This window comes from Chrysochloris asiatica, unplaced genomic scaffold (genome assembly GCF_000296735.1).
Source record: "Chrysochloris asiatica unplaced genomic scaffold, ChrAsi1.0 scaffold00007, whole genome shotgun sequence".
In the NCBI taxonomy this organism is placed as follows: domain Eukaryota; kingdom Metazoa; phylum Chordata; class Mammalia; order Afrosoricida; family Chrysochloridae; genus Chrysochloris; species Chrysochloris asiatica.
In genome coordinates, this window is record NW_006408525.1 from 28,599,412 (window position 1) to 28,619,144 (window position 19,733).

The 19,733-nt window shown below is 43.4% G+C and overlaps 1 protein-coding gene and 2 pseudogenes across 2 annotated transcripts; 2 read left to right on the forward strand and 1 right to left on the reverse strand.

Moving 5' to 3' along the window:
- Positions 1-4: 4 nt before the first annotated feature.
- On the reverse strand, positions 5-10,997 carry LOC102828331 (beclin-1-like). Of its 2 annotated transcripts, XM_006832687.1 has the most exons (12): positions 10,880-10,997; positions 10,509-10,637; positions 8,619-8,686; positions 6,262-6,320; positions 5,508-5,598; positions 5,268-5,404; positions 4,915-5,109; positions 3,791-3,937; positions 2,253-2,402; positions 1,698-1,758; positions 1,103-1,245; positions 5-368 (listed from the first exon to the last, which is right to left on the reverse strand). In XM_006832687.1, the coding sequence occupies exons 2-12, from the start codon at positions 10,633-10,635 to the stop codon at positions 200-202; spliced, it is 1,347 nt and encodes a 448-aa protein (XP_006832750.1). In that variant the 5' UTR covers positions 10,636-10,637; positions 10,880-10,997; the 3' UTR covers positions 5-199. The 2 variants fall into 2 exon arrangements, with proteins under 2 accessions (XP_006832750.1, XP_006832751.1); XM_006832688.1 differs by lacking the exons at positions 1,103-1,245; positions 10,880-10,997 and having other exon boundaries at positions 342-368; positions 10,509-10,635.
- Positions 10,998-11,846: 849 nt separating this feature from the next.
- LOC102817929 lies at positions 11,847-14,430 on the forward strand (annotated as a pseudogene).
- Positions 14,431-17,964: 3,534 nt separating this feature from the next.
- Positions 17,965-18,762, forward strand: LOC102828963 (annotated as a pseudogene).
- Positions 18,763-19,733: the final 971 nt, after the last annotated feature.

Genomic DNA, 19,733 nt, shown 5'->3' on the forward strand with positions numbered 1-19,733 from the left:
CTATTAACAAGGGCTGGTAGCTGTACATGTCATGTTGTAGCTATGGAAATGATCTGTCATATTGGTATTATAAAGTGGCTTTTGTGATTTTTTTTGGTATTGCAAATGTGTTTATTATGACCCAAATTTAATTTGTAACATTTTTTTCTCAAACAAAACAAAATTTGAAGCCTTTAAGGCAAATATCCTAAAAAAAAAGTCATTTGTTATAAAATTGTGAGGATACCCAAGCAAGACCCCACTTTAGATTCGTCAACATGAACTTGAGAGCTTTTGTCCACTGTTCCTCAGAGTTAAACTGGGTTTTTATGGAATAGGAGCCACCGCTGCCTCCTGTGTCTTCAATCTTGCCTTTCTCCACATCCATCCTGCAGATGGATACAGCAAAGCGTATTAGTAACAGATCTGAGTTAAGTCAGTTCAGGCAAAGGGGCAGGGACTTGATCATGGGACCATTCACACGTCATTTTATCTATTAAAGAACTCTTGGCGGAGAACGGTAGTGTATTTTGGATTTGCTTGAAAGCCAAAACTCAAGAAGGCTACCACAAGAGCCTCATTGTCATTGTGGAGTACAGGGATAGGACACACACCCAAACAAATGAGAAGCCAGGAGCAAGGGGTGAGTGAGGGTTACAGTACTCCTCCCTGTTTCCCTAGGCATCCCTGAGCTCATGGGGAGAGAAGGGAAACAGAAGAGAGGAAATGCTTTGTTTGGGGTGATAGAAAGTCAGTCTTATTCCTTAAACTAAGGTTTCCATCTGTCACTGGACTCTTACAAGATTTGACCAAATAAGCATTCCTGTATATTTCCAAGGGTTTGGGGATAAACCTTCTTGAACAAGAGAGCAGGCTTGAGTTGTGAGTTAAGTAAATTCCCTAAACCACTGAGATAATATTCTTTCTTTTCAGGGACCAGGCCATCACATTCTGTCCTGCTTGCAGTGCTAAGATTGGCCTTTGTCCATCACTATCATGGGATTTTGTACCATTTTCCACTTTCTTGCCACCTATTCTGTATTTTGCTCTCACTCTTACTACCCCTTTGATTCTATTCAGTTTTGTCCTATAATAAGTTCATTCTGCTTTGGAAAACACTGACCTGTAAGGAAGACAAAAACGTGTCTCGCCTTTCTCAACTTCTTCTTTAAACTGCTGTACACAATCCAGGAAAGCCACCATTGCATGGTCAAACTTGTTGTCCCAGAAAAATCGCAAGCCCCCAGAACAGTATAACGGCAGCTCCTGCCCAAGAAGCAAGAAGTGGCTATAGGTGTGGTACCCAAGACAAGCTCCCGGAGATCGTTCCCAGAGTTTAATCAAGTCACGCAGATAGAATCCCATGGAACTACGAACTCTAGTTGGACTCTATTTTTCATAACCCTGAACATCTGTATCTTGAACAATAATAAATGCATTTAGGACTATCTCATGATTAATGGAGATGTACAAAACGTCAACCTCAGGGTGATTCCTACCCCATATCCTCCCACATTCGCCCATCTCCTTTCTCAACAGACTATAAAAACGTAATTTTTCTTTAGAGACCTCAAAGAGCTATTCCTTAATTTACTAGATTCTTTGGGAGACACCAAGGTCTAAGAAATAAACTGACTCATGTTACTATCAAAATGAAACCAGTCCTTTTGTTAGCAGGTACAGAACTCTTTCAGTGAGAATGGAGCACCCCAGGGTACCTTAGATTTGTCTGTCAGAGACTCCAGATAGGAATGGTTTCCATAGGGAACAAGGCGATACCTAAAATGGAAACGCAGACAGAGATGAATGCAGGACGCCTCATAGAGTAATTACTGGAAAGTTATAACCCACTGATTTTCAATCTTCATCCTACCTAGGGGCCTCTTATAATTTCTTCTCTCTCCCACCTCCCACATGCTCCATGTTTTAAAAAGATTTTGTTTACCAAACAAACTATATTTATTACATAATTGCCTGGGAGCCTTTCAGGGAGAAAAGTGTATTTTGGATTAAACTGAATAGACAGAAGATGGCTTGAGGAACACGAAAGTTCTAGAGGCTCCAGGTTGGAAATCATGGTTATGTTCACGCAGCTCACTGATTGCTTCATCTGTGGAAAGAGCCCTAGGTGAGGGCAAAACCACAAGCTGAGTCTCCACCCACAAGCCTATTGGGAGTAAGGACTCCTGCCACAGAGGAGATTAGGACCAGGTTGGAGATACAGATTATACCAAAGATATACCACACCCCAGGAAAGAGCTGCATTTTCCTACCTCTGAAATTTCAGACCCATCTTATTGGCCAGAGCATGGAGCAACAACACCGTCTGGCCCCAAGCAGCATTAATCTCATTCCATTCCACAGGAACACTGGGCAGGCGACCCAGTCTGAAGTTATTGATTGTGCCAAATTGTCCACTGTGCCTACAGAGGATGGCAGAGGGTAGGGAAAAATACAGAGAGAAGTTTACTCTGAGTACTCTGTGAGTTTCTTCTCTCAACCCAAACCTAACACAAATCTCCTTTCCTATCTTCAGATTCCTATGTCTAAACTCTACTTAGCCCTTTAAACTTTAATCACATGCCCCAAACTTATGTCATAATTTCCTTACTTATTGCTCAGATGTTAATGCATAAAATAGGGTACCATCCTTGAATCCTTCCTCTATGCCCCCTCCCTCCAAAACGCAACTAGCTCTGTTGATTCTACCTCTGAAGCTCTGAAATCTGCCCCCTTCTCTCCAAATTCAATGCTGCTATCCCATCTTTTCCTGCTCAGAGTTCTACTAACAAGCCTCCTTACCAACAATACTGTTCTGTTTCCCAAACCATTTTCCACATTACAGGTACTGTTCACAAATGCAAACATAATTATGTCACTTTTTTGCCCAAAATGTTTCAATGGCTCCCACTGCCAGCTGGACAGAGTCCAATCCCCTTAATGAGGTCTACAAGATCCTTTAGGAACTGGTAAAGTTTCCAGTTTCATATCCTGTCCCTCTCCCCTCTGCATGCAGTCTCCAGTCACAATAAGCTCCTTTCAGATCTCTGAATTTACCACTCCCTTTACTCCTTGTTGCTTTGCACATGATGTTCTTCTCTCTGCTGCGAACTCTTTCCACCAGTGACTACTTCAGGTTTCAGCTTAAACATCAGTTCCCCCAAAAGGTAAAATATCCTAAAGTGTTCCCAACAGCACTCTGAGTTTACCATTATTACAGTATTACTGTTGTTAAGTGCCGTCAAGCTGGTTCAGATTCACAGCAACCCCGTATGGGGTTTTTGAGGAGCAGCAGGTGAATTTGAAATGCCAACCTTGTGGTTCAAACTGACCTTGCTGTACAGTGCGTTATCCCACAGCATCACACCAGAAAGCCTATCAGAGTATTACAATTACGTGTTATCCATCTCTTCCATGAGACTATAAACAACTAGAAGGCAGACTCTATATTAATTGATTGATATTGCCCTCCTGAGGCTTAGCAGTGTCTATGACATCATAAAAGCTCAATAGGTATCAGTTGAGCGGCTAAAATATGGAATGAATTAATTCAGGAATGACCCAGGGAATAAGAAATCAGCACCAGGCACAGGCAGCTCCCTTTCTTTGGAAAAGTGAATGTCACCAAGCTCTAGAATCCTAATCCCGACTGTGTTTATCCCATCACAAAGAATGAAAGAAACCTAGATAGGGTGGAGATGCCGTGCAGTCCCTATTCTGTAGGAAGCAGGCACTCTGGCTTAGAGATCGATAGCTAATGTTCAGACACGCAGTACCTCCTAGATGGTGCTCACCCTCCAGCCCTCATTACCATATGTGGAAGGTCGCATTAAAGACGTTGGTTTTCTTTAACTTGTCCAGTTGCATCTGGGCATAACGCATCTGATTTTCTACACTCTTCAGTTCATCATCCAACTCCAGCTGTTGTCGTTTAAATTCACTGTATTCCCTCTGATATCTGTGAGCAGTCAAGGTGGCCATTGAAGGCTGTTAAGTTTAGGGGCTAAAGCTTCCCTCTCACCACCCCTCTGAATGACTTGTTCTAGTGATGACAGTTACACATCTAGTTTCAGCATCTTTTCTATTTAGCATAGGTTTTAATCAGAGGAACACAAAGGCCAGGACCTAGTCATTTGGCTTGGGAGTGGCAAAAATGTCTCAAATTCCAGGTGCTCATCTGCAAAAAATGGCAGAGGAAAGCAAGATTCTTCCAAACCAGGCCAAGTTACCCCTTCTGAAGAGAGCAGGCTGAACTGGTCATAACTTCCTTTCTGTAACTTCTCTCCTTCCATTTCCTGGAAGTAGTCATTGTACACCATCCCAGTGAAACTTGTTAAGACTACTCTGTGAAAAAATGTCCCATCCTTCACTCCCAAACTTCAGTTAGTGTCTAAAAGGATGGATACTGTGTCTCCTTCACAAGACAGAGCATTCTCTCAGGTCAACAGCAGCAATGGCATTTTGAGCTGGGTGGCTACATCCTCATCTTTCCTGATGAGGATGCTGGGTACTAGGGCTGACTTACCTAATTAAGCCCCGTTTCCCACAAGACAGCACCACAACTAGAACTCTAGTTTCTTCACTCTGTCTAATCAACAAACACCCTTTTCCACTTAATCATGCTGACTCTTCCTACACAACCTTCCCAACAAGCCTCTAGAAACAACGGGCAGGACCCGGAGCAGACATGCTGTCAGCTGCATGACACATTCCGCTCGAAGTCATTTCCTTTCCTGGAGTCTCAAGGGAGGGTTGTTGTTCAGTGCCATCGAGTCAATTCTGACTCACAGCGACCCTGTACAGAGTTTCTGAGGAACAGCTGGTGAGCTGGAACCTCCAATCTTGCGGTTTGAACCAATCTGGCAGTCCAGCACATTAACCCACGGCACCACACCATGACTCCCAAGGGAGGGGAGAGAGAGGGTCGCCACTCACTGAGCTTCCTCCTGATCCAGTCTCTCAGCCTCAGCCTGGACCTTCTCAAGATTTTCTGCTACCATCTTGCGGTCCTTTTCTACGTTCTCCAGCTCCTGGATCAGCCTCTCTTCCTCCAACGCCAGCTCCTTTAGCTCCATCTGTAGTTGTTCACTATCATCCTCATTCATTTGCTCTAAGATCTCCAAACAGCGTCTGTCAAGGACACAAGTAGAGCACACTTACCAGAGAGAAGCTGCTGTTCTGTCTGTCTGAGTGGAATGCAGCTCCTGAGTAAACGTCACAGAGTCCCTGGGCAGTGATGGCCCTCCGACTGAGACCTCAGTTCGGGCTTGGGCTCTGGAGGCACTCACTTGTAGTTCTGACACTCGTTTTCAGTGACGTTGAGCTGGGTATCCAGCTGGTCTAAAAGAGTATCTGTGCATTCCTCACACAGTGGGTGATCCACATCGGTCTGGCCTGACATGATGTCAAAAAGGTCCCCAGTGACCTGCAAGGACAAGTGAGTCAGGTTGGGGTCTCTAAGCTACCTACCCAACGACCCCCTTCACAAGCCAAACCCACCACTTGACACTGGAATGAGGCCAACTTGCCTTCAGTCTTCGGCTGAGGTTCTCCATGGTGCCGCCATCAGATGCCTCCCCAATCAGAGTAAAGCTGTTGGCACTTTCTGTAGACATCATCCTGTAGACAGCCCCCCGCCCACACCGGCCACATGAGGGAGCAGAGAGGTGTCCTCCACCTACTGAGGTGCCAGTGGCAGACACTCTCAAACAGCACCGGCTGAGGGGCCTAAAGGCGCACACCCACTCCTAGCCTGGCTAACCTCCCAAGGGTACCTCTCTCCCAAGGGAAAGCCATGCTGGTCTTCCAAAGGGGCACACAGCACGAAGGCTGGCCTGGATGGGCTAAGAGGGAAGGGGCATCAAAAACTGATGTGTCTACAGTGAAAAAGGAAGGAGAATCAGGAAGGACCATTTTTAAGTATTAAATTCCTTGCTATCTTGACCTCCCTCAGAGAACTAAGGGAATATAATAACAATATTTGTGATTTAAAAATTCTTCTCAATAGCCATCTCTTTTATTAATCAATCACTCCCTTAAGTCTTCATCATCGTCTCAAGTCTTCATTATTAGAGCTACCATCCCTTCCCACTATGAGAATGGCTATAGGAAAAACTCAACACTAGTTGGAGATGAGCCAGGTATAGGGGAGTTCATCTTTTCTGAAAGAGCCAAAAGACTAGGTGCTAATTCATTACCATCACCTGGCTCTCAACCCCTGGGTTCAACTAAAATTTCTACTGGCCTTTGGCAAGAAATAGAGGGCTGAGGAGTAGTAGGCACCTGGCTGGGGGGATGAATCTGCGAGAGACACCATCCTGGCGAGTTTCAATAAATGGCTCCTGAGAAGGAAATTAGAAAGCATTAGAGTTCTGGCAGCTTAGAAGTGGAGTAAATGTCCCAAACAGCCCCAGAACTATTCGGTATTACCCATTATAACCACAGAGGCTTTAAAAACGGGTATACCTGGTCACGCCTTGGATACCTGCACTAAGAAAGGATCGATATATACACAAACCTCAACTTCCTGATTTGTTTGTAGGAACAGCATTGCCTAATAACTATGTTCTACCTTATTATGGTTACATTTACATTTTTCAACACCTACAAGTTGGCGGTAGGGGGAAATCACAGTGCAAGCAAAAAGTCATATCAGACCACAATGAAGTTTGCCACAGTATAAACAAAGTAGATAATTTATGTATGTTTGTGGCCAAAAACTTACTACATTTAACTCTGGCATAGAAAATTATTACCAACATTATGATTTGATATATACTTTATAAATGACAGGTTCTTCTGGAGCAATAAAAGGCATGAAGAAAATCGAAGACGCATGGAAACAACGTAGTCCAATGGACTAACAGACTATGTGAATGTCAGCTTCCAGGCCCCTGAGACCAGAAAAAGCTAAATGGTGCCCAGCTACCAATACCAACTGGTCTGTACAGGAGAAGGTCCTGGATAGAGTGGGAGAAAAAATAATCATAAAAAAGACCAGCCATACTGAACTGATAAAAACTGATGGAAGCCGAGATATTCTGGCCCTTGGCCACCCTTCAGGTCTGGCACTGAGCTCACCCCTGTGGGTCAACTCCCAGCCAAACAGCAGACAGGTCTATAAGGAGAACAATGAAACTAGGGAGATGCACACTCCTACAACAATTCATCATTTGCAATCAAAAGAAGAGAAAAACTACAGAAGGGTTAGGAAAGAAAGAGGAATGGAAACAGGAAACACAGGGAAGAAGTAGAGTAAGTGATGGTACATTACTAGTATTACAATCAATGGCTTGAAATACGATGTGCGTAAATTGTTGAATGGAAAATTGATTTGCTCTCTAAACTTTTGCCCAATTTACAATTAAAAATAAAAAGACATGTTCCTTTCTGACAAGGTAATCAAGCAATTCACTGTCCAAACAGATGCTTTTGAGAACAATAAAAGTAACCCAAGAGTGGTCTGCAAAGACCTGGAAACACAAGTCATGCCATCTCCAAGATACAATGACCTACAAGTCCTGATGTGGTGCTGTGGGTTAATGCGCTGGATGGCAAGGTTGGTTTGAGCCTCAAGATATGTGGTTCAAGCTCACCAACTGCTCCTTGGAAACCTTATACAAGGTTGCTATGGATCGGAACCGACTCAATGGCACCTAACAACAACAACAATTCTGTTTCAAATAAAGAGCCTAACTCCGGTAGCGTAGTGACTATGAATTGGGCTGTTAACATCAAGGTCAGCAGTTCGAAACTACCAGCTGTTCCATGGGAGAAAAAGATGAGGCTTTCTGCTCTTGTAAAGATTTACAGCCTTGGAAACCCTACACAGGGTTGCTGAGTTGGAAACCACACCACCATCACCACCCATATTTTTGGACTGCTGTAGGATAAGCATTGGCCTGCTAGCCACAGGGTTGGTAGATCAAACCCATCAGCCACTCCTCAGAAACCCCTATACAGGGTCACTATGAGTTTGAACCAACACAATGGCACTTAACCACCACCACCCACATTTTTAAGGAGCCCAGGTAGTGTAGTGGGTTATGAGTTGGGCTACTAATCACAGGTCAGCAGTGACTGATTTGAATCTATCAGTGGCTCTGTGAGAGAAAGACAGTGTTTTCTGCTCCCATAAAGATTTACAACTGCAGAAACCCTAGACAGGCTTGCTTTGAGTTAGAACCAACTCCACAGTATACAACTACTACCACCTTTTTAGGACTCCTAGTGGTACAGCGGTTAAGTGCTTGTCTGCTAACTGAAAGACTGGCGGTTCAAAATCACCAGCCATTCTGTAGGAGAAAGACTTGGCATTCTGCTTCCATAAATATTCCAACCTTGGGGCATCTCTATCCTGTCCTACAGGGTGGACAAGAGTCAGAATTAACTTAATGACAGTGGGTCTGTCCCACATTTTGCAAGGATGCCTTACTCACTAACCCTGTGGTCTTAGGTGCACACTTCATAGATCTAATGATCTATGCTCACACTGAAAGTCTCTTGTTAACCAGAGACCTCAGAAACTGGGGCTCCTGAAGAACTAAGTACCCTGAAGAAACCAGTCTGCAAAGCTGCATTTTCATATCAAAATAGCCCACTGAGAATATTTATTGACGAGGGAGACGGCACTCTATTACCTCTCCTGAGTTAGTCTCTTCCTCCTGGCTCTCTCCGGGTTTCACCTGGGCTGTGGCAAGTAATGGAGCTAAGGGAAGGGAAAATATCAAGTCAGAAACAATCTTATCAAAACAGGACTTATGATAATATAAGAAAAGAATCTGCAATGGTTTCATCACCATCTCGACCTCCAACTTCTTATTAAAATACCATTTACATAAAGAAGAATCTCTCAGCTTCTCCTTTCGAGTGGATTAAAAAATTGTTAAATTTTTTTACAGCATGATAATGGTATCATTATTTTTAATTTTTTTAAAAGTTCTTATCTTTTAAAGACACTGAAATATTCATGATATTTATATTTGGGATTTGAGGTGGGTGAATAAAGGATAGGGATGCAGATGAAACAGGATTTGATATGTGATAACTGTTGAATCTATGTGATGGGCATACTTGAGAGTTGATTACAAGTAAAAGTTAACATCTCCCTTTCCCTGGAAATGACTGGGGAGGCAGAAAAGGGAAGTCTCCAGGGAGGTAAGTTTGTTCTATATTACAATGATTTGGGTTAAGGGGTATCTATCTGTCAAAAACGTACAGCTAAGATTTAGAAATTTCAATGTATGACAATTTCCCTTGTACAACACATACTAAATTGGGGACGTGAAGTGAGTGGAGGTATAGGTAATACCAGAACGGCAGATCATGGCTAAGTGCTGAATCTGGGTGACACAGAAAAGAGTTCATTATGCTAATCTCTTGACTTTGTATACATTTTCCATAATAAAAAGTTATATGTTAACTCCTCTCAAAAAAGATAAATCAGGTAAAAATAGCTAACATGTATTGAGTACTATTTGTGAAGTCCATCACTCATCCGTTTATCAAAGTGTGGCGGTTTGCATGCTACGAGGCTGCTGGAAGCTATACCACTGGTATTTTAAAAACCAACAGGCTCACATATGATGAGCAGATTTTAGCTGTTTCCAAACTAAAACAGACTAGGAAGAAAGGTCTGGCAACTACATCCCAAAATTAGCCAATGAAACCTTATGGTACACAATAAAATGTTGTCTGATAAGTGATAGAAGATGAATGCCCTACACTGGAAAGCACTCAAAATAAACAGAAGCCACAAGAGTGGACTTGAACACGCCAATGACTATGAAGGTGGTGCACAACTGGGCATTATTTTGTTCTGTTGTATTCTGAGTCACCGTAAGTCGACAATTTACCAAGCATAAACCTAAATATTTATGTCATATTTTATTCTTAAAATGAGATATGAAGCAACATGCAAAAAGCCAGTTTGTCATTCTGTAAATGACGAGGACTTAAACTCCAAGTCGACTGACTCAAGATCCACTAGCCTATTAAATCGCCTGTTGAGTCTTCTCTTCTCCCAACCCACAAACTTCACCCCACTTCTTGGAACTAGACAATACATTTGAGACTTTTGCCTTCCACCTAGCAACTGCTGACCCTTGGTTTAGTCGTTTTTCTCTGAACCTCAATTCCAAATTTGTAAAATTATGACAAGACGGTATTACTCTAGAGGAGTTGTTGCAGGGACCAAATGAAATAGTCCATACAATACATGGGCATATAATAAACCTTCAACAAATTCCATTTATTATTATATGCACAGTCAGAAACAGCAGAAGAAAACGAAGTACCTTTCTTTGCTAGAGAATGCCCTAAGAAGTACTGACTGACTATTAGAACTCCACTACTTTCTTTCTCTATATCCACATATGACACTATAGGGAACCAGAGAAACGAAAACTCATTCCTAGGTTCCCACGGCTGGTCTGTGGCAGACTACACAGACAGCACCATAAAGCCGAGAACTCCAGAGCTGCCCAGCTTCCGTTGATCTTGACCACCCTCATCCCAAGGGCCTCCCTAACCTGTGAGCTCCTGGATGGTGACACGGTCCAGAATCTTGAAGCTCGTGTCCAGTTTCAGGGGCTGGCTGCAGCGCTGACACACGAAGCTTACCTGCATGGTGCTGCTGGACGTCTTAGACCCCTCCATTCCTGTGGCGACAGAGAAGGGGCGAGGTTAGGTAGGATCGGCGCGGGGTCCCACCTATTTTGGCGGTGAAGGGGGAAACCCTCACTCTGTCCCCTCTAGGAGCCATACGCTAGGCGGACTTGCTTCCGGGGCAACTCAGCCAAAGGCAGTTTAGAGCACGGTGTCAGAGAGCGGGCGCAACAGAGACCGTCACAATCCCCAAGTTCCCTTCTAAGGTTTCGACTAAGCCCTTGTCACACTTCACCTTGGGGCCCTGGAGCCTGCCACCCAGGTCCGGTCTACCGGGGGGGCACCGTAGCCTCGGGTCTGTCCGGGAATAAGAACCCCAGAACCGCCATTGCCCAGACTTCAGCTACTTCCCGGTCTGCCGGCGGAGAACTTCCGCTCGGGACAGGACGTGACGCCACGACGGCTGCCGGCACTCCCACGGACGGGGCTGGTCGACTGGCGTACGGACTGGCAGCGCCCCCCAGAGACTCGGTTGGGAAGCGCAGCAGACATCGGCTACCTCTCCGAACATCGCGCGAAGGTTTGAGGGGAAGTGGAAGGGCCGAGTCTGGGGAGTCTCCAGCAGCTATGTAATTCAAGGACTTTTTTCAAGATTCTTCATTCCTGAGTTATTGTTGTTAAGTGCCGTCGAGTCGATTCCAACTCATAGCGACGCTGTATAGGGTTTCCCCAGAGCGGCTGGTGAGTTTGAACTACGGACCTTGTGGTTCAAACCGACCTTGCGTTCTAGTGCATTAATCCACAGCGCCATGAGTAGAGCCACTTTAATTCTATCTGCGCTATCAATTTTTAACTTTTCTTCTTCTTTGTTGTTGTTAGGTGCGATGGAGTGGGTACCGACTCATAGCGACCCCATAAACAACAGAATGAAACGCTGTCCAGTCCTGTCCCAACTTCACAATCTTTGCGTTTGAGCCCACTGCTACTGCCACTGTACCAAGTGATTTCGGTCAGGGTCTTCCTGTTTTTCGCTGACCCTTTACTTTACCAAGCATGATATCTTCCTCTAGGGACTGGTCTTCCTCATAATATGTCCAAAGAATGAGAGATGTCTGGCCATTCTGGCTTCTGAGGAGCATTCTGGCTGTACTTCTTCCAACACAGATTTGTTTATTATTTTGGCAGTCAATGGTACTTCTAATATTCTCCTTCAACACCATGATGCAAACACATCCATTTTTTAACAGCCTCCCAACTTTAACATGCACATGAGGTTATTGAAAATACCATGGCTTGGGTCAGGTGCTTAGTCCTCAGACTAATATCTTTGCTCTTTAATGAACACTTTGAAGAAGTCTAGTGCAGCAGATTTGCCTAATGCAATATTTCCTTTGAATTCTTACCCACTGCTTCCATGAGTGTTGGTGGATCCAAGCAAAATGAAGTGTTTGACAACTTCAATCTTTTCTCCTCTTTATGTCTGCTGTCTTTACCATTAAGGGGAAGAACTGTGTGGTCATCATGGAGTCAGGCTCAGATAGTGACCACAGACTTTCAGAAGCTCTTTCCCACAGGAGATTGTACATCATCCTGGCCGGACACAACACTGAGTCTAGACCATTGTCCAGTGCCTCAAGTTCCAGCTGAACCTGTATGAGCTGAAGGAAGGTCAAGCCTTACACTCTCATGAGCATGGTGGCCAACCTCTTATATGAGAGACTGTTTGACCCCTATTCCACTGAGCCCCGTCATTGCTGGATTGGACCTGAAGACCTTTAAGCCATTCATTTGCTCTCTGGACCTCATCAACTGCCCCATGGTAACTGACGACTTTGTGGTCATACCTGCTCTGAACAAATGTACAGGATATTTGAGTTCCTTTGGGGTCCCAACATGGATCCAGAACATGTATTTGAAACATCTTCCAAGCCATGCTGAATGCTGTGGATCAGGACGCAGTGTCCGGCATGGGAGTTGTTGTCCACATCATGTATGAGTTGGGAGAGGTCTAGAACTTTGCAGACACCTCCCTCTCCCCTCACAGACACCCACCCCATCTTCCCAGCCTGCAGGACAGGTGTGAAATAAGAAAGGCGTCTGTGGCAGTCATGGGATGGTGGGAATCCCTGCTTCTCTAAGGGGAGTAGCTGGGAGCCTACCAGGCTGGCCCTTCCCGGCCTTTGTCAGATGAGCCTCCATAACCCAAGTTTCCTCCTTTTTCTGACAGTTGACATTTCTTTCCTTCCTTGAAAGTGTCCCCCAAGTCAGATCTGTGTGGGAATGAGCCACAGCAGAGCTGCTCCAGTGAAATCAGGGTTTGTCTCCATCCTCGTCCCCCAACTCCCATCAGCTTGGAGCCCTGTAATATGCTGAGCTCTGGAAACTTATTTCCCAACTCCCAGCCAGCTCCTTAAGTGCTGCCCCTTCCCCCCATACTTGCTTGGAGCTGTCACCAGGGACCTGATTGGATGGAGTAGAAGATGACAACCCACCTGCTTTCCTTAGGGACATCCCAGAATAAGCATTTGGATCCTTTGTGTTATTAAATGTTGTTTTGTGCCGTTGAGTCGGTTCAGACTCATAGTGACCCTATATAGGGTTTCTGAGAAGCGATTAGTGGGTTTGAACCACTGACCTTGAAGTTCTAGGTGACCTTGCAGTCCAGTGCTTATCCTACAGTGCCTGCTTAATTACCAGTGATCATTTGGTTGCTGTTGACACTGAATTTACCACCCAGATCTTTGTCTATCATTGAGGTGAAACACCTCACATCTCCTATTTCTCTAGGACTATTAGCATAGTAAATCCTCACCACTGGACCAATAAACAAATTCTTATCAATGGAGAAAAGATTGAAGTTGTCAAGGACTTCATTCTTCTTGAATCAACACTCACGGAAGCAGCAGTCAAGAGATCAAATGACATATTGCATTAAGCAAATCTGCTGCACAAGACCTTTTTAAAGTGTTGAAGAGCAAAGATGTCAGCTTGAGGACTGAGGTGCATCTGACCCAAGCCATGGTGTTTTCAATAATCTCATAGGCATGCAAAAGCTGGACAGTGAATAAGGAAGACCATAGAAGAATTGATGCTTTTGAATTATGGTGTTGGATGAGAATATTGAAAGTGTCATGGACTGCCAAAAGAACCAATAGATCCATTTTGGAAGAAGTGCCACCAGAGTGCTCCTTAGAGGCCAAGATGGCCCAACTTTGTCTCTCATACTTTGGACATATTATCAGGAGGGAGCAGTTGCTGGAGAAGGATATCATGTTTGGTAAGGTGGAGGGTCAGAGAAAAAGAGGAAGACCCCAATGAGGTGGAGTGTCCAAGTTTCAGCATCGAAGGACTCAAGCGTGACAACAATAGTGAGGTTGGCCCAGGATTGGGCAGTGTTTTGTTCTGTTGTGCATAGAGTCGCTATGAGTCAGTACTGACTGGATGGCACCTAACATCAGCAACAATGGGGGCGCTTCTTCGCTTCTTAGGGGGATTCTCAGTCTAAGCCTGTATCCTCTGGACTGCTAATGGTTCCACTTCTAGGAAAACTTTCACCACTCTTCCCATTTCTCCATCCTCCCCGCCCCCATCACCTCCCCGCCACCCCCCCACACACACACACACGTCAACTGAAGGCATCGCAATAATAATGTCACAAGAACAAAACAGAGCTAGGAGGACAGCTGCAAGGCACGCCTTATCCTAGAACAGCTGTGGGACTTGAAGTGTGGGTGCCAGGGGCCGGGAGGGAGAAGCAGTCTAGCTGGTTCTAGGTTTGTTTTGTGACTCTGTCTCTACAGTGAGGACACACTTAGTACCTGGACACTGGAAACCCGACTGGACTAACTGTCTCTTCCTCCTGCATCCACAATACCAAAATATTAGCCTTTAAAATTTTTATTTTTATTAAATAATATTTTCTTAAAAAAAAAAAATAATTCTTTCGGAACTACCCAAGACACTGTAACAAAAATTTAAAAGAAAAATGTAGAGGGGATTATTGCTTATGGAGTACCAAGTTTCAGTTTGTGATGATGGAAATATTACAGTGATTAAAGGTAGGGTTGCACTGATTGGTGTAATTGCTTCGAATGAGTTTGTACACCTGTAAAAAGTTAAATTGGCAAAAGTGTGGTGTATTTACAACAATAACAAAAGAGAGAGAGTAGCTGCTGAAGCTGTTTATGCACAACTAAGCACCTCATAAAATTTGGTTCCTTGGAGGTTTAGGATCATAGTTTCATGAGACATCCTAGTTAGTTGGTCTAATAATTTATTAGTGCTTCTGTTCTATCTCCTAGTTTATTGCCTAGGGTCTTAAAAGCTTGCAAACAGCCTTCCAAAACACAATTGACAATTGGTCCCTACTCACGTGGAGCAACAAAGGAAGAGGGAGAGTCAGGAATAAGAGGAAGATATGGAATGTGTGGAGTCCTGGTGTGGCACTGTGGGCTAATGCACTGGACTGCAAAGTCGATTTGAACCTCAAGGTCGACAGTTCAAGCTCACCAGTTGCTCCTTGGAAACCCTATACAGGGTCACTATGAGTCAGATCCAACTCGACAGCACTTAACAACAACAACATGGAATGTGTGATGAATTGTTTCCATAAACAGTGGCTTCCTTTGCTGTGAGACCAGAACTGGATGATGCCCAGTTATCATTACTGAACATTTTTATCAACAATTCTATAGAAGAATCTTGATTGAAAGAGAGTAAATGCAGAACAGGAATTGCAAGTTCTCATGGAATCCAGACTTTCTGGAGCCATTGAGGCTGGAGGAACTGTTGCCCTGAGAAAAATCTTTAAATCTTAAACCAAAAATATCCCCTGAAATCTTCTTTAAACTAAAGAATAGTTTAGCATAATTAATAAAAAATGTCTGCCTTAAGCATTGTGACACCTCCCCCCCTTTTTTAAGTTTTTATTGTGAATCGAGTGATAGTTTCCATGGGAGAACATCGGTTTTACACTCATCATTTAATTACTATTATTACAATCTCCTCCATGCATCATCATTCAACAGTATTTGCTTCCATTCCCTCTGTTTTTTTTTTTGTTTTTTTTTTGGGGGGGGGTGTATATACACAAAAACACTCAGGAATATATAATAATTTAAACAACCAAAGGGCACATTCTGCAAGCCTGCCTCCCGGCCACCAACACTCAGTCTTTCTCTTTCCATGAGTCTAATGTCCTCAGCTTCTCTCTCTCAGAAAGAAACTTGACAAAGACACAGAAGAACTAAACAATACAAATCAGTCACCTAGACCTCATAGATGTGTACAGACCATTCAACCCAACAACAGCACAATACACATTCTTTTCCAGTGCACATTCTCCAGAATAGACCATGTGTTAGGCCACAAAACAAACCTCCATAAATTTACAAATATCAAAATACTACAAAGCATCTTCTCAGACCACAATGCTATCAAATTAGAAATCAACAATAGGAAGACCAAGGAAATCAAGTCAAATACATGGAAACTGAATAACACCCTGCTGAAAAGCGACTGGGTCGTAGAAGAAATTAAACGTGAACTCACAAAGTTCCTAGAAACAAATGAGGTCGCTATGGGTCAGTATCAACTCAATGGCACCTAACAACAAACAACTCACCATTAAGGACTTCATTTAAATATCACCTACTGAAGGAATGGAGTCCTTCAGTGGGTAATATCTAACGTGTGGCACTGTGGGTTAATGTGCTGGTCTGCAAAGTCAGTTTGAACTGCAAGGTGGGCAGTTCAGGCTCATCAGCTGCTCCTGGGAAACCCTTAGAGTGGCTACCACCACCACCACTATGGATTGGAACTGAATTGACAGAACTTAACAACAACAACAACTGAAGGAATTCTATCTGATCCTAAAGAGTGGGTGAGCGCCACTTCCATGTGTGCCCACAGATGTATATACATCTACTCCTATTACGGTCCTTGTCGCAAAATATATCGTACTGGGATTATCTGTTTGGTGATGTTGTTTTAATGATTATAAAAGTACTACCTGTAGAATTGAGAGTAAAGCATCCAGCTGATATGAAGCACAAGAACACCCAAACTTGCAGATAGTACCCATTTGACCTCACTTTGATGGCTTGATGATCAGAACTCAATTAGGGGAAGATAAGTAAATTTGATAAAGGAAGGAAGTAGAAATTGCTACAATTTGATGAACTTGACCTATACTTATGAATGTAGTAGCTCAGAATACCAACCAAGAGGGAAGGAGTCTTCACATGAAGGATTAAGCTTACCCTCTGTACACATGGCTGATAGGGATGGGCAACTTAGACACTGGCTACCGAAAATGGGAAGTGGGGGCTATAAAGGCATGAAGTGTCTGGTTTACAAGTTTTCAAGAGAGAGTTTATTTCAGAGTGTGAAGAGAAAGTAAAATCCCCACTGCATAGTTTTCATCTTGTCTAGATGGGGCTGGTGAAAGGAGATGGGGATAGGATTCATTTGATTCAATAGTGAGTAATTATCATGACTAATTGAAATTGTCACAACTGTAAAGGTAGAGTTGTGTAGCAAAAAGCAGGGAGTAGTTAATCTTACATTTCAGGAACAGAGGACCCTAGGACCATCAAGAGAGAAGAGCATGAGCGGTAATATGGGACCCTAACCAGAGAAGCAGTGACACCAGAAATGGAGGCAGAGATGATGACATGGAGAGATAGAGCACCTGAGGACTTTGGTGGCTGTGTGCCGTGGAGTCGGTTCCAACTCATTGCGACCCTGTATAGGATTTCCGAGGCTGTGAATCTTTACAGGAACAGAATGCCTCATCTTTCTCCTGCGGAACAGCTGGTAGTGTCTAACTGCTGACCTTGCGGTTCACAGCCCAATTCATAACCACTACGCTTCCGGACTCATGGAAAGACAGAGGTTGTGTGCTGGCGGCCAGGAGGCTGGATTGCAAAATGTGCCCTCTGATGGTTTAAACAATTATATATTCCTGTTTGTTTTTGTGTACATAATAAACAAAACAAAATAAATAGAGGGAATAGAAGCAAATGCTGTTAACCGATGATGCATGGAGGGGATTGTAATCATTGATTGCAATGAAGCAAAATACAATTGGTTGAGGCCGCTGCAGGCCCCTTCCGGTTCCTCACGGTGGGACGTGAGGTGCTCAAGTAGGGGCGGTAGGAGCGGGAGCTGTGAGGACCATGTTGCAGCCAAACATCTTATTCACGGGTACACCAGGGGTTGGAAAAACCACACTAGGCAAAGAACTTGCATCAAGATCAGGACTGAAATACATTAATGTGGGTGATTTAGCTAAAGAAGGTGCTACTAAAGTAACGATTTCAGGTTTAATCTAATGTACATATTTCTTTCAAATGGTCTAAAGTCTGATCACCGGATATCATGGAGTCTGGCAAGATGACTTCTCCCAAGAGCATGCCGAAAGACGCACAGATGATGGCACAAATCCTGAAGGATCTGGGGATTACAGAATATGAGCCAAGAGTTATAAATCAGATGTTGGAGTTTGCCTTCCGATATGTGACTACAATTCTAGACGATGCAAAAATTTATTCAAGCCATGCTAAGAAAGCAACTGTTGATTGCAGATGATGTGCGATTGGCAATCCAGTGTCGTGCTGACCAGTCTTTTACCTCTCCTCCTCCGAGAGACATTTTGTTAGATATTGCAAGGCAAAGAAATCAAACCCCTTTGCCATTAATCAAGCCATATTCTGGTCCTAGGTTGCCACCTGATAGGTATTGTTTAACTGCTCCAAACTATAGACTTAAATCCTTAAAAAAAAGACATCTGCCTCTGTAGGAAGACTAACAGTTCCACGGTTAAGTGTTAGCTCAGTTACTAGCAGACCTAGTACTCACACACTAAGCACACCAACCCCACAAACCATGTCTGTTTCAACTAAAGTAAGGACTCCAGTGTCCCTTATAGGGCAAAGGTTTACAGTACAGATGCCCACTTCTCAGTCGCCTGCTGTAAAAGCATCAATTCCAGCAACATCAACAGTTCAGAATGTTCTGATTAATCCATCATTAATTGGGTCCAAAAATATTCTTATTGCCACTAATGTGGTATCATCACAAAATACTGTTAGTGAACCATCAAATGCATTGAAACGAAAACGAGAAGATGCTGATGATGCTGATGATGCTGATGATGATGACTGTGATAATTTGTAATTTAGCCTTGATGCATGTAACTTGTATTCTTGGTTTTGTAATCCATTGTACTTAAACGGGCATGCTTAATGTTTTCAAGTTGTATCAGAAAAGTTAATTAGCATTTAATGAGTAAATAGAATACTTTTCATTTGAAAAAAAAAATACAATTGGTTGAGTGCAAAACTGATGTTCTCCCATGTAAACCATCACTCAATTCACAATAAAAGCTTTAAAAATAAATAAATAAAAAACAACTGCATGGGGGCTAAAAGAAGCATAGTAATCAGGGGTGGGAGGGATGAGGAAGTAATTCACTGACTACAGGGTGTTGTTAAGTGCTGTTAAGTCAGTTTTGACCCACAGCTACTCTTCATAGGGTTTCCAAGGAGCATCTGGTGAGCTTATAGACACATATTGACTTAGGTAATGGGGATAACATACAGTAAAAGGGAGGTTGGCAGAAGAATGATGAAGGTAGGGGAAACATGGAAAGAAGTGCAAGAGTTCAAGGTAAATACTGTTTTATAAACAATCCTGCAATAACAGTGATCTACAGGTACATACTTGAATACATGGGCTGAACACATGTGGGAAGGAGAGAGGGAATATACCCAGAAATATATTAAGGTTTGACAGATGGTGTTTGTACATGGCTAGATCCATATGTGTGCCCATTCCAAAAAGAGGTGACCAAACAGAATGCGGAAATCATGGGACAATCTCTTTACTATCTCAAGCAAGTAAAGTTTTGCTAAAGGTAATATAGAAATGGCTACAATCATACATTGACAGAGAACTTCCAGAGGTTCAAACCGGATTCAGAAGAGGCCATGGAATGAGAGATATCATTGCTGATGTCCGTTGGATCTTGGCTGAAAGCAGAGAATATCAGAAAGATGTTTACCTATGCTTTATTGACTACGAAAAGATTTTCAATTGTGTGGATCATGACAAGCTATGGACAACATTGTGAAGTATGCGTATTCCAG

Coding starts and splice junctions, on each gene's coding strand:
- LOC102828331 (XM_006832687.1), bottom strand. CDS start 10,635: ATGGAGGGGTCTAAGACGTCCAGCAGCACCATGCAGGTAAGCTTCGTG. Junction 1,759..2,252: donor ATGGGTCTGAAATTTCAGAG/GTAGGAAAATGC, acceptor TTTCCATTTTAG/GTATCGCCTTGTTCCCTATG. Junction 369..1,102: donor CGTTTTTGTCTTCCTTACAG/GTCAGTGTTTTC, acceptor ATCCATCTGCAG/GATGGATGTGGAGAAAGGCA.